At 26.2% G+C, this 16,428-nt stretch overlaps 1 protein-coding gene across 1 annotated transcript; it reads right to left on the reverse strand.

Moving 5' to 3' along the window:
* Positions 1 to 1,158: 1,158 nt before the first annotated feature.
* On the reverse strand, positions 1,159 to 16,428 carry LOC112598317 (arylsulfatase B-like). The gene is made up of 8 exons (XM_025344725.1): positions 15,963 to 16,428; positions 13,604 to 13,763; positions 9,808 to 10,034; positions 8,538 to 8,793; positions 8,129 to 8,286; positions 7,754 to 7,889; positions 3,145 to 3,300; positions 1,159 to 1,666 (listed from the first exon to the last, which is right to left on the reverse strand). Exons 1-8 carry the CDS (start codon positions 16,074 to 16,076, stop codon positions 1,212 to 1,214), a joined length of 1,662 nt encoding a protein of 553 aa, XP_025200510.1. The 5' UTR covers positions 16,077 to 16,428; the 3' UTR covers positions 1,159 to 1,211.

Raw genomic sequence — 16,428 nt, forward strand, 5'->3', positions numbered from 1 at the left:
AAATTTGTATTATGCGTTTTTTGAATAAATTAATCCACAAGCATTGGCGCTAGTTTTTAGAGCATTGGTTTAGATTTGGTCGATTCGAGACTATGTGTGTAGTACGAAAATTTAGATATTTTAGGGGCTGGACTACTATGTTATTATAATTATTAGAAATTACTATAATTTTCATCGTACGTTTTCTCGGCTTGTATGCTTATCGCGTATAATACAATTGGCGAAGGGAATTCGAGAACCAGATCCGGGTACTGTACACGTGACAATATTATTTATTGTTATTTATTAATTTTACCTACCAGCTGGCGGCTACCATTTTTTCAGTAAATTAAATGATATCATGTTGTCAAGTATATAGACTATGGACTCATGGTAAATCCATATGACATTATGGTAGATTATATTAAATATTTATAATATAATTTAATTTTTGTTAAATAAAAATTTGATAACGTCGCACCCAATTTCACGCACAATCGTACACCTTTGAATAGTTAAAATAATGTCCTTTGTTATTCTGGCACCATGCTCAATCGTATACGATTTATATATGAGTACCCCCCCCCCCCCCCCAAAAAAAAAAATGCACGTAATTTTACTACGCCGCATGTGATTATGACATTAAATAATAGTAATATTAAATCTGTGGCTTTTGAAATACCCCGTGGCCAATTTTTATATTTAAAAAATATATAAAAAAATATAATGGATTCCAAAATACTCGTTTTTAAATTTCATGATGTTTTGTTATTCTATTTTTTTTTTTTATTTCTTATCGTCAACGTAATATCCACTTCTGTAATTTCTCAATTTAGTTAATTTTGATAAATCAGATTTATAATTTCCCAACACACACATTATAATTTATATTATACATATAATATTATATTATGTAGATCAATAAACAATTAAATAAAAATAAAAAATAATTATTTTAAGTGTACATATTAATAAAAAAAAATTATACATAATATTTTAATTATCATACTTATTATATAAATTTATAAATAATTTTAGTTAATATATTTAAAATGTAAGCGTTTATAGTTTATCTATGAATATAGCCATAAAAAAAAATATTTATGTCCTATACTTATAAATTATCTTTAAACATAATGATTAAATTTAAATATGGTTATCTTTCAATTTTGAATTAAACATAATTTAAACACGAATATCTATTATTCTATCATTATTTATTTATCGATCATTTAAATAATTTTTTGATGATCTTCCCAGTTGACCCACGTATTGTTGTACAAAGCAGGATTTGCATTTTTGGAACTTCTCACGTTCATGGGCTTGCATGCAGATTCTCTGAATTTTTCCAGAGAAGTCTCGAAATAGTCGATTTTTGCCTGTACAAATTTTCTCATTTTGCTGTTAGGTTTATAATTTAAATTGACTTGTTCACAAGGGTCTTTAACAATGTGAAATAAACACGAATTGATGAACGGCTTGCACGGTTTCATATCTTTTTCGAAATTACACCGTACTGTCGAAATGTTGCGAATTGACGCGATCAGTGACGGCGTTAATCGATCTCCGTTTATTTCTGATAATATGCTGGCTGTAGTGCTGTTTAATACAGCATCGACATTATAATGGAGTTCACTCGGAGATAATGATCCTGACCAATAGTCAAGATAACCCAAAAATGTACTCCCTATAATAATTAACAGTATTAAAACATTATAAGTATACATGATACAAACATAAATTATAAGTATACTATCATAATATAAACGATTCGAGTTTTTCAATAATACACGTGAAGAATATTTGTAATTTCATACTTAGGTAAAGCATATGTTATTGAAAATCTCAAAATACGTTTTAAAAAATTGTACTTAGATAGTCAGATATTAATTATTGAAGAGCCTATGTAGATAAATGATTAATATAAATTAAATTAAAATGATAAAACACTATCTTTTATATTATGTGTTTGTGGTGTTCTCAATTTCGTCAGAGAAATAATTTTGGATAGTAATGTTATCATAGCTGTTGCCTATTTCCAATGCGTACTAAATGAGCACTATATCTGAACCAGTATAAAAAAATAATAATTTGAATATACATAAATTATATCATATTAATCTTTACCCGTGTTTAACGTATTTACTTTATTTATTTATTTATTTATTATTTAAAATTACATTAATTACCTAATATTATTAACATGCATTCATTAAATAGGCAAGTTATATATTTTTTATTGATTATTATTGAGCAGTTATATTTTTTTTTTCAAAAATAGTATCTAAAAGTTAAATACTATACTAATTAAATGTGCGTCTATTGTACATAATATAAATAAAAATATAAAATGCCTTCACATATAGATGAAATTAAGAAGTGTAACGAAAACAATATAATGTGAAAAACGGTGATTAATAATTAATAAAACAGACGATTTTTACTAAAACGCCATTTGGAAAAAATTACATCTGCATCATTTTTGGTTTAATCGTGAAATGCCTACTTTTAATACAATTTTAATGACTGTAAACGAAGACAAGAATTAACCAAATTTTTTAAAGACGTTCTCATGTAGTATTTTAAAACACCTAAATTTTGAACATTTAAAAAAAAATAGGACTAGTATACTAATCAAACAATACGATATGTGTGTTGGCGCCAAATATATTTGGAGTCGACCAAGCATTTTTGGCTTAGTGGAGAATATAGTATATAATATAATATACCCTATTGTAATAAATTACTTCAATAAAACCCATGTCAATACGGGTGAAACGAACAGGCAACCATTGAACCATGGACTACCACAACAATAAATTCACCCCATGTCGCATCCTTCGAGAACCCTATGTCAGACAAAAAGAACATTCCAAGAAGGGAAAGCGATTATTTGTATTAAACATCTGTCGATTTCGTTCTTGGAAGCCTATTGTCATTTGAGTCAAAAGAAAAGGACGTTGGACCACCACGATAAGATACGTTTTTCAGCTGCTCTTCACAAAAATCTTACCACTAGGTGGTAAAAAAAAACGCAGTAATACTAATGGATAAATGCCTTACAGTTTACACCATAATATTTAGTAAAATATATTAGTCGACTTATTTATTTTGCACATTATATATTTTAGCATTTCAGTATTTCGTGTATGATTTTAAACTTACCTTTTATGTATTTGAAATTAGTATCTCTGATTGCCGCGTAACCAGTTACGTCGTCAATATTATGCAACACTAGTTTTCTAGGAGAGTTTTTATTACTTAAAAACGATTCCCACATACTAATGCCATCAATAGCACCAAGATCTTCAGTATTTCCACCTGAAAATATTTTATTCACAGAATGTAAATAATGCTAAAAACTAATATAAATTACTTATTTTTATGTATTAATATAACGGGGTGAAAGGACGCAAGACTTAATTTGACTGTAATTTTTCATCATTTAAAATCTGTTTATTTATTTATTTCATATGAAATAATATAGAGTTTACGTTGGTGCGTTTTACATAGCTGCGTCTCTTAAAGATATGCGTATACGAATCGCACCCCATATTATATATCAGGCAGGTAGTAACATTTTTTTCACAGGGGTTCTCCATCGTATATATCTATAGAAATGTGGGCTCCGATATTATTATTCGATACCCGGCACATCGGTCTTTGCACACGCTATTGTAAAAAAAAAGGACCCGCTACGACAGTGTACATATTCTTGAACAACAATGTTTCCATAAAACCCGTAAATAAAACGGCATGCTTCTGACACGCATAACTATAAATCTAGTTAATTAATTGACATCTAGTTTATGTCAAAAAATTACAAATTTTCCCGAGAAGTGCCTCTTTCTAATTTTACGTAAATCGGTTCAATAAAACGGAAGTTATGGATTAAAACGTTTGGAATTTTTACAAAAAAAAATATACGGATTCTGTCCGTTTCTGTTCGTATGCGCAGGCACGAGCACGATGCTACGGCGTCGCCGGCGGCTCCCCATCCCCGCACAATGTTGTTTACTCAGAATATCGTTTAGATACAATAGGCGAAAAGAATTCGAGGACCGGCTCCGGGACCGTACACATGACATTATTATTTATTATCCTTGTTTTCATTTCGGATTATTTTCACCATTTATCGTTAACGTTTATGGCGCAGCACGTTTTCGACAAAAATATTACTTAGCTGGCGCACGAATCACGTACCTACTATGCAGACCCTAAAATCGTGTGTAATACGAAATTTAAAAATGCGCTTTAACCAATATTTATTTTGGTAAAATATTATTAAATATATTTAAAATCATGGCTTTATTTGTATTAATACATTAAAAGCAATAGGTTATAATATTATATAATACAATATAATATCAATAAATAATAACTTAATTTAGTTCACGATTATAAAATAATATATTTATACATAGGTATTGCTATTAAATTTGTATTATGCGTTTTTTGAATAAATTAATCCACAAGCATTGGCGCTAGTTTTTAGAGCATTAATTCAAATTTGGCCGATTCGGGATTATGTGTGTAGTACGAAAATTTGGATTTTTTAGGGGCTGGACTACTATGTTATTATAATTATTAGAAATTACTATAATTTTCATCGTACGTTTTCTCGGCCCGTATATGCTTATCACGTATACAGGTGTGATTCCTATACGCGCGTCTAGAAACGTGCGACCGACGCGGCGCGATTTTATTTTAGCCGCGTAGATACTACTTTCCTTGATTTTAGATGTAACCGATTCCTATGACCGCGGTCACCGCGAGCGACGACGACCGCTTCGAGAGCAATCAAATCGCACGAGCCGCGCGGCTAATAACTAATATATAATTCATATTTTAATTAATTTTCAAAGTTCGACAATTTTTTGAACACTGTGTGACACAAAATTCTTCAAAAGTATTATTCGCAGTAGAACTAATAATAATAATAATAATAATAATAATAATAATAATATTTAAAAAAAACACACTTATGAATATACAAGCGCAACTCAACTAAACATAGAATTTGATACAACTGCGTGTACGTGTCTAATTATTTTAGTAGCACGTCTTCTGACGCGTACATAGGAATCAATATTATACCACGCGGCTAAATTAATGACCGCGCGGCCAAAATTCAAATCGCGCTGCGTCGGCCGCGAGTCTCTATAGACGCGTGCACGGGAATCGCACCTTAATACGTCTGGAAATACGTCATAATATGGTGCCTGATAGTCGGCAACAAGCGGCGCGAAGTCTTTCGACAACTTTTGTGTAGTATGTGTGTGAGAACACAAAGCTTATAAACTGTTTGAAAAACTATTATTTTTGGCGAATATAGAGCGTTTTTCAATACGTGTGATATTACAATCATATGACTATTTGTTATTATATAATTGAGCTGCGTACCAGTGACGGGTCTAGTATTTAATTCCATGGGGAGGGCAGGGGGCATAAACATTATACACATTTTTTTCAAATATTTTATAATATATTTAATTAAATGATTGAAAACCAGTGTCATATATTACTCACATTAGCTAGTCATTAGTATAAAATATTATACAAAATAAATATTATGTATACATAATAATTACATTTTATAAAACATAATCTAATTTTTGATTTTTATGTATAGAAAATCGATCTATAGATATGTCTCGATACGGTAAAATATTTTACTAGAGTAAATCTCGGTCGTCTGCTCGCGTAAAATCAACGTGGTAAAATTAAGCTACAAGCATTCAAACGATATTACATACTCTGAACGTCTGAATAGAGAACCCGAGAGTCCCTACAAGAAAACCACGTACATACTACGAACTGGCCAACTAGTGTACTACGCGAAAATATAAGATACCGATTAACGAGAATTTACAATTAAATGATATATAATGATATACTATAATATAATAGGTATAGGTAATATATTTTTTTCCGAGGGGGGGGACATGGCCCCCTAACACTATCTAGAGCCGCCACTGATGCGTACATACTAGTAACATTTGCTCGTAACGTAGACGTACTAGTAACCCTACCAAGCAACAATCTTTTGATGCGACTCGAATTCTTCGACAACTCGAGAAACGCGATGTAACGGTGTTACGCCTTTACGTTCTCACATCTATTGCTGTTACGCGTCTACGTATAACGTTATTACGCGCAAATATTACAAGTGCGCAGGCACCTTAAAAAGTGACAATAATCAGTTACAATACAACGGCTTAAATGTTAAAAGCTCTGAAAAAAGATATTGTTTTAGTTTGAATATGAAGTAAATGCCATTAAATCGATGTCTAGTATCTAGTATAATTAGTACGTTTAGTATAACTTTATAATTTATGAGTAACGAGTACATATTCAACAAGTGATAAGTTATAAAATAAATGTAATAATGAATTGTTTAAGAATCCTCAATTAAAATACATGAATTGTATCCCGAATACTTTGGGACGCGATTTGTGCTATCTTTTTACGGGACGCAACTCGTGTGCTCCTGTTTATGTGACGAGTTACAGGTAAATAGGTAATGTAAGGATTTGGATAATGACAGCATTATACTAATTAGTACTTATTCACTAAAAACTAAATTGTATACTTATGAGAAATTTTTATATTGCCAGCACTAAAAAAGTAATCAATACGTATATGTGTTTACTCGTTTTATTATGACAGAAATGCAAAACCAAATTTTTATATTATTTTATTTAGGCACTTAATCCTTTTATCAGATTGAGTTAATAAAAAATATCTTATTATGATCCTGGACGTATAATAAAACAAATTTGTTATTTTAAAAATAATATGTTACATTTAATATTTTGGTTTGTTAAATTTAAAAAATGAATTTATTACATTAACAAAATTTTTGTTCCGAGTGCCTGGGCGCCTTGTTGAACACAAGTTTATGCCTTAATTTCCAACGTGTTCATACCATATGACGTATTCACAGTGCGCGCGCAGTGTTTTATATTTTACAAAGATTTAAACTTTTAATTGTGGACAAATCTAACTATAAATATTTCATTGTACTATAAATATTATAATATTAGCAAAATTGAGTAATTCATCTGTGAGTTAAATGTATGTACCACCATTGCCATAGCTTGTTTACCAAATTATACACTTATTAGGGCCGTTTAATTTGTACAAACATTATTGATACAATTTATAGAAATTTATTGATATTTGACAAAATTTCTATGATGATAAAAATAAGTTATCTGTTACCTATTAAAATCTATCATTATTTTTTATGTTACATTTTTTCTTTTAATTATTAGTTTATTAGTCTTACTTAACCAATTAAAATTAAATATTTAATATTAGATACTAATTATTCTTATTTATTTTATTGTAAAATAATTATTATAAATATTTATTGCAAAATATGAAATATTTTAATAGTATGTCACCATTACACAAAAGTTGAGAAACACTAACTTAGAAAATGATTGTTTAATATTACGTTTTTCGACTATTCACATTATTATTTATCGATTTTATTTTTAGTTTTTGTCATTAAATATTAAGTATGATTTTATTTCGAATATCAATAAAACGCCTTAACTCTTCGCAATAGATATCAAATAATATTAAAGTCTTAATATTTGTGCCTTACGTGTTGGGAACTAAAGAAGAATGACGTACTTATAACCAAAGCTGATAAAAGAAATGTAACTATAAATACAAATATTTAATACATATTATCACCAATCGTTATTTACTTTCAGAAAAAATAAATAATAACCAATGTAATTAGAAATATATAATCATTTACCTGCTGCCTCATATAATGTAGGTAACCAATCAGAAATATGCATTAATTGATTTGGAAGTGTTTTTCTTTTCGTTAATAATTTACTCCATACAAATGCTGCAGTTCGAATACCACCTTCCCAGGGTGTAGCTTTTTCCTTTAACAAAACACGAATCATAGTTATTGATAGATACTTATGTTTACTAATTAGTTAATCAAATATTCTCTGACTCAATAAAATTGAAAAATACTAATTTTAATTTATAAAATATATATTTATAGGACTAAGGAAATACATAATATTTAATATTTTATAATTGGCAATATAAACGTACAGATATATTTTACTATAGGTATATTATTATATTAATATTATTTAACTTTATTAAAGCTTACTCCTTTTAACGGCCAATTGGAACCATAATTTCTGTGGATCCCATTAGTTGGAGCACCGTTGTCCGAAATAAATACGAATATTGTATTATCAAGCATATTGTTTTTATGTAATGCATTAAACACTTCAGCCACCGATTCATCAAGATTCGTAATCATTCCTAAAGGGCATTTAGGACAACTGTATTAATAATTGACTATTGTTATAGTAAGACATAAAATATGACCATTTAAAAAGTAAATTAAACAAATCAATTACAAATTAATACAACACTTAGATATTCCATGAAGAAAAAAAATATTCATGTTTTTATATTTATACGTATTAGCCTGTAGGTTAAATATTAATAATAATAAGTGTAGTATAATGATACAAGTGTAATAAATTTATAAATGATTAATTGTTACATACCAGCATATTTACGGCGGTTCTTGTCTTTGATTGATTGAAACTTATTTATGTCTTCTTGGGGTGCTTGTAATGGATTTTCGTAAGTACCTGCGTGAGGAGCTAAATGGGCTAGGTACAAAAACAAGGGCACAGAATTATTATGTTTCGATATAATATCAGTAGCTTCTTTGGTGAATAAATGTGTCGAATATTTCCCAACACTTGACCAGTCAGGATTTAAATCACGTCTCATATCAAACCCTTCAAAAGAAGCAAACTATAATACAACAAATAATAAATAATGATGAAAATATAATTCAAATTAAACGCTGACAAAAATTATAAACAATAGTATTAAGAACCGTTGCGAAGAATATTTTTATTTTCTATAAATATATTTTGTTATTACAAAATTTACATTTATTTACGAGTATACCATATTATAATAGTATATATTTTGCATAATAAAAAAAATAGCAATCAATCTTTCACGTTTAGTTAGCTACTTATTATAATAGACCAGCCACAGGCAAGTTATATTTGCTATGAATTATGATGTATATATTATTGTACTGTTAAAGTTTATATTATATATTGGCATAATGTAATAACCAATAATTACATTAAAGATACTGTCATATTACGTCTCCTATTATAAATTTTATAAAATAAATGTAAAAAATGTATGAATTTAATTAAAAGTAAAACTAACAATAATAATTTAACTTGCATAGAAAAATTATAAAAAGCTTCTCGGAAATTTAAAAAAAATATTGATAAATTTACTGTATATTTTATTATACTTTTATAACATATTTTATCAAAACAAAATACATGTTTAACTGTTAGATTATTAAAAATAAATACTATTCCTAGTATTATATATATATATTAAAAATGTTAATAGTTAATACTAACGAGGTGTATACTGAACAAATATGTTTGCCTTAAAAATTAGCCGTTTTTTGTTATGAAACCTTTAAAGTGGAAAACTTATTTGCTGTATTTAAAATTAAAAAATAAAAAATAAAAAAATTTAATTATTATAAGTAGCTTTTTATAATGACATTTTAGTTGAAACATTTCGCCAATAAAAATTATTCACTTAATATAATATGAATATACAAATAGATTTTCTTAAAATGTACAGGCTTTATATTTTTGCAATGGATCTGTAATATTTTAAGTAATATCATTAAATAAATATATTTGTAAATTATACTTAAATGACAAAAATTAAAAATAGTATTTAATATATATTTCATAGGAAATAGATAATAGTTATACTTACGGTTGCTTGGACCATATGTGTATAATAATCTTGATATCCATTCCAGAAACCATAAAAGCTTTTAAAACCTCGATATGTAGGCGTGTAAGCTTTCTTGAAGTAACCCAAATGCCATTTACCCACGGCATGAGATGTATAACCTAGTTTATTTAAACGTTCAGGCAGTAATATTTCATTCAATGGTAATCCCCAAGGTTCGGGCTCTAATATCACATTATGTTGAGTTCCTGAAAAATGGAAAAGTTACAAAAATATGTAATAGATGTTATTAAAATATTTTTTAGTAATATTTTTAAGTAATTATCACATGAAATAATATTGTGCAAAAATTTAAAATTCAAGCAGACCCACTTTTAAAATCCATTCAGTATTTATTTTATATTAAAATAAAACTAAGGGTAATTATATCATAATTTGTGGTATTACCAATAAAAAGAGCAAGAAAATTAGTATAGGTACTCAAAAATCATATGTGCTTATACAACAAAAAATTTAAAATACGCTGTTAAAAAAAAAAAAAAACTACAACTAAATATATTTATTGAACCATCGTCCATGTCACGTACTATCCATAATAATATTCAAAAATTTACATAATATAGTTCGATTAACATTCATAAAATGCACTTAAAAATCAATATATACTTTTCAATTCAAAAATATGACTTTTAAATCCAATTTGTTTTTTTTTTTAGATGCATTATATTGAAATATGATCACAAGTGTATATTGTATTTTGTAATTACTAAACGATTAATAAAATTAACCAGAAAATATGTAAAAATGTATGAAAATTCTAACTTTAATAATAAATAATCGAATAAACTTATGTACAGAGTGTAATAGAAAAACCTAAAAAATGAAATAATTCTTGCTCTTAACGATATTTTACAAAGTCTATTTAATATTTATACTTAAAATTTGCAGAAACTTGTGTTACAAGTACAACAATACAGTAAAATTTTTATTAATTTTTATTAATTTTTCATTTTTATTTGTCAGATCTTTCTGTTATAATCCTGTAAACGTGTACAAAAAATATCCCATCACATGTGTATATTATTAATATACAACAGTATTAAATGTATGTACTATCATTGATTATAATATATTATAATATATATCATATTATATTATAATTATGATATATAATTATTTATAAATTTTTTACAATAGTGATGTAAATTAAATATTAGCTTAGTAATTATATATAGTAAATATATATAAAAGATAATGTCAGTTTCGTTAATCAAATAAAAAAAATCCTAATAAATTAAACGTGTATTGAAATAAATTTAATACTCGTTACAATACTACATGGTCAATTATAACAGTACCAAGTCCAAATAATGTTTTAGTAAGAATCTTAATCAGAATTCAATAATGCTTATATTATAATTAATTTAATCAATGATGGTAAACTGTGACTCATATTAATGTAGATAGATATACAGTACCGATTTATCTATCTAGTTAGTATAAATATTATAATTTAGGGACTTTAAGTCAACAGTTAATGTGCATCCGGTAATTATAGTAGATAATATTTGATGTTTGATTAATTTATTACAAAAATATTATAATAAGATAATCATTCATATTTTCTTAAATAACGATTTTAAGTCACTTCATGACTGTATTAACCTTGACTAAACTCTATAACTAATGTGGACTTCAAAATAAAAATGATCAAACTTTGCATTAACAGATAAACGATTCTTATCAAATCTCTACAGTTTACAATGACATTATTCTTTTCATTATTATAATGAGTTAATATTATTTTATTTTATTTTGATTTTATCATTTGTTATAATATTATAGTAATAAAAGTAGGTGTATAATGATTTTTGAAATTTTGTTTTTAAATACGATAATATAGGAGTTGGATTAATATCTAATGTGTATTTTAAATCTTCAAAAAAAAAAAAAAAAAGTGAAAAAATCAAGAAAACCAACTTATTTAAAATAATAAAATTATCAGTAAATATAAAAATTATTAAAGATTTCTAAAAATGATCAACTTTTGGCTAACCCAATATTATAACTTTAAAATAATTATATTCTACCACTGGTTTTTAGTTTCTATACACGATGAAAATTCGTTAAACAGTTTTCACGGTTACTATAAAACCATAGATTAAATATACTAATCATATTTAATCTATGTTAAAACTTATATTGATTTATCGTAAATCTTACAGGGAGTCAAGTCAATTTCTACTTCCAAGTAAAACTTTCTTTTTTTTTAATGTTAATCCACATACCATAGAAAAAAAAAGCTTAAAATTAATCTAAATTTGTCGCGTATAGTAAAGATAATATTCAAGATATTATACTATATATACAGTTATAAACAATTTTCAATTGTAATATTTAAAAATTGAAAAATCGTTAAGTAAATTACCACTCATTTTTGAAACGGAGACAACACACGTGAAACTGACTTCCTCTCAAAGTCTTGATAGTTAATAGTTTATTCAACACTAATGACTAAACAATTTTATAATGTAACCTGTGTGTATAATATGTAATATTTGTATGTATGTATCTAAATATAATTTTTATATGTAAATTTTAAAGTATACTCCTAAGAAAAATCTTATGTATATACAAATACAACTTACAAGTGATGACACACTAATAAAATCACATCATATTCCTTGTAAGATAAATATATTAATGTACTAATGTATACATTTATTTTTATATAATTTAGGTATACCTAAAGTATATATAGATTCTACGCTCCGCTCAAAACTCAAATAAATAGTAAACTTATTAGTTATTTGATTTTACATTTATTGATTATACGGTTTAATGTTATATTAGTGGTCTAAGATGATCTGGAAAAACAGCAGTTTTTGACATGAGTAAAAAATTTAATTTTCGAGTCATTTACGTAGTAAATTAAAAATCAGACCTTAGCGACCTAATCGTTAATTAATTATAAAAGTTGAATATATTCTACTCGTTCTCAATACCCCAATTTTCAATTATTACTTAACACGTGAGCATAGTACAACATAAATTAAATAAAAATGTATTAATTTAAATTTCTACAAATATACTAATATGTTATTATTTATTGCAAATAATACTGTACCTGATAACTTTATAGTTATTATAAAATACTATTTTAAAAGGTACCTACCGACTAGCTATACAAATATAACTATAATGTTGTTATTTACAGTATATATTTAAGGTTTTATAACAATACAGTGACATAGTGTGAAATGTGCATATACAATTTAAAATATTTAAAACTAATATGATATTTGAATATAACAATTGATTGTGAGAATATTCAATAGAATAGTTGATTTCGTCATTTAATTTTTATACTTTTTCGGTACACATATAATACGTATATTAATTCGTATCTATAATGACTATATAATGCAGTCAATTTTTTGGTCTTGATTGTAACTTGTAATTAATTATATTATGGTATTAAAGTGGATTCATTTTAATACTTAATAATAAAATAAAATAGACATTATAAATTCCAGATTTATAAACTATATTAAATTACTGTTTTACTATAATATACATGATGATATTTAAAAGTGTATAGACTGCAAATATATTAATTGTGCACTCGATGACTCTAACACTATATGTCACTATACCACTATCTGTAAGCCATACCACCCATGTTCCATATACTATAAACAGTGCCATAATAATTATAATGTATTATGTACGGATCAGTATAGTAGAAGTCATGATATGTACAATAAGTAATAACAATAACAATAATAATAATAGGAATAATAATAAATAAGCAAACCAGTATGGATAGGATATTTTCCGGTCAGTAATGCTGACCGGGACGGTGTACACAAAGATTCGCTGTAATGATTGTTTAATATTATTCCATCGTACGCCAGTGCATCGATGTTGGGAGTGTTTATTTGGTTTGATCCATGAAAGCTGACATCGTTCCAACCCTATAGAATGAATAATATGGCATCTGTTAGTTCAGAATAAATAATAATATGAATGGGTAATAGTAACCTGCAATAGTTGCAATTATTGTAAATACCATCAGTTACACCATTTTTAAACCTATTTAAATTAACCCGTTACAATTTTTTTTAATTGTAAAAACATTTAAATTACACAGGTACCTATTAAATTTTGACCCATAAGACTTAAATGACCAATATTTATGTTATTTGTATTTTTAAATTTTTAAGTTAAAATTAAATTCGATTAAATAATCTTCCCAATTTAAGGCAAAAATTAATGACACTTCGTATATAATGTCATATAGGTAGACTATCACTTTTATTGTTAAAGCGCTTAATTATTGTCTATCGTCGTGAAGATTATTAAAATTATGAATTAAAAAAATTGACGTTCTGTTCTGATAAATGTATAAAGCATTATGCTTTACTTTTCCAATTATTCTTAATCATTGTTAACAACATATAATTGTTATCGTATTTATACATGTATTTCAATATTTGAGTGTATAATTTTCTATACAAATTTAAATCTAATTATTTTTATAATATCGGTGGAATTAACATTTTTTTATGTGTAGTAACTGGTGAAGTTGATATTTTTGTAGGTCATTAAAATGTATCTATTAACTTTTTATAAATATTATAAATTTGCCTCTAATTGAAAATTGATGGTGTTTATATGTGTTCGCCGGTAGCTAAATACACAGAATGGGCCTTTAGCTTAGCCGGGCTTAAAAGTTATTTAATTATACTCGGACTAGACCTGTTTTTAAAAAGGCTGAATCCAAGTTGAATGCCAAATTAGTTTGTGTTATATATTAATTCAGTTACATGTTTCTTATGTTAGTACACATTAAATAAATCTGATTTTTTTTTTAAATTTAAATCTGGTATAATAGGAAATTATGTTTTTATTTATATCGTTAACTAATAATAACAATGTTCTTCTCGGTTTAACATTAATTCGAAAAAAAATTAAATTTTTAATACCTACCTTATTTAAACTTTTTTAAATTATTAATTACACACTTCTTCTAACGAGATGAATATTTTATTTTATAAGTTATAACAGCGTACAATTATAATATGTTATGGAATCATAAAGTGTTTAAATGTATAGATTTAGTTCAGAATATAGAACTCAGAGTATTATTCATACATTAAAATCATTCATAAATATTAATTTGAGCGTTTTTAAAACAAAAAAAAAGTTATATTTTTAAATTTAAAGTATAATATAGGTACATATTATAATAAGAATACATACGTACGAAACGTAATAATTTGATTAAATACTTCAAAAAATATAATCGTATGAATGTAAGATCAAAAAATACATTCAATTTAATTCTTATTTCAAGTAAATTTAAAATTCTCATTAATATTTAGTTAGATAGATCAAATACATTTGTATATATAATATTTATTTAATATAATATAATATTTAATTACATTTATTTATTTACGCCCGAAGACAAGAGTGCACATGAATTAAATTTATAATTAACTTATGACGAATTTTAAATTCAGAATCATAGTTAAAGTCGAAACTATCGAGACTGTTGCAAACCCGAAGCATACTACTTTTTGGTTTATTAAAACTATATAATTGACTGTGGAAAGACTCATAAAGAACAGTTTTTGAATATATTTTTTAATTCGTGTTTCTTTATGTAGCATACGAGTTGGTTTAAAATTAAAAGTATTTATTTCACTTTATAATAATTAATAACAATACCTATATACCAAGAATGTAAATAATTTAATCAGATACTAATATTAGCTCTGAACTAAAAATAATTAAGGATTATTATTATTTTTTAATTAAAAACATTAAAAATGTAAGTGAAACAAAAATAGGAAATAATGAAAAATTATGTATAACATTGTATGATATAAAAGGCTAACAATTTTATCATAGATACATGAATAACGGGAAATCTATTTATCTATATATTATATAAAATAATAAGAATAATTTGATTTAAATTTAAATATATATTATAATATTATACTCGGGTACCTATTGTTTATTATATTTTTTTCTAACCGTGCGCTTCACTGAACTTTTTACGATTAATACTTTAGTCTGATCGGGCTGAAAAGACTTTAATAGAACATTAAAATACTTATTATCTTTATACACGCGTACTGCGCTTTTTTTATAAAAACACTTACCAAGTCATCGGCCAACACGAAAACTATATGAGGAGGATTTTGTTTCGCGGCGAACACTTTGGCACAGGTCACCAAGCTACTTAACATAATCACACAATTCACGTAACAGAACATGATTTATATAAAATGCAAAATGTTTTAATTTCTTGACACGCATATAAAAAAATTGATAAAAAATTTGATCGTTTTAAAAATTAAAATGTTTAATTTCCACGAAATAATTTCAAGATAGAAATAAGCATAGCGCATTCTCGATAAATCGTACTGGCGTTTTATAAACGTATGATAAAAAACCAAGAGAACAAGCGAAGGTTTAGATGGCAATTATAATACAAAATAAATATGGCCCAACTACACCTCGTCCACTGTGTGCATAATATAAACTACTGTTTAAAATTTACAATACTGCGTTTAAGAAATAGTAAAAATATGACAATGAAAGAATACGTTAACACTGAACAACGAA

Source organism: Melanaphis sacchari, unplaced genomic scaffold, assembly GCF_002803265.2.
Source record: "Melanaphis sacchari strain LSU unplaced genomic scaffold, SCAv2.0 Contig47_pilon_pilon, whole genome shotgun sequence".
In the NCBI taxonomy this organism is placed as follows: domain Eukaryota; kingdom Metazoa; phylum Arthropoda; class Insecta; order Hemiptera; family Aphididae; genus Melanaphis; species Melanaphis sacchari.

Coding starts and splice junctions, on each gene's coding strand:
- LOC112598317 (XM_025344725.1), bottom strand. CDS start 16,076: ATGTTCTGTTACGTGAATTGTGTGATTATGTTAAGTAGCTTGGTGACC. Junction 13,764..15,962: donor TCGTGTTGGCCGATGACTTG/GTAAGTGTTTTT, acceptor TTCATTCTATAG/GGTTGGAACGATGTCAGCTT. Junction 3,301..7,753: donor TACATTATATGAGGCAGCAG/GTAAATGATTAT, acceptor AAATATTTTCAG/GTGGAAATACTGAAGATCTT.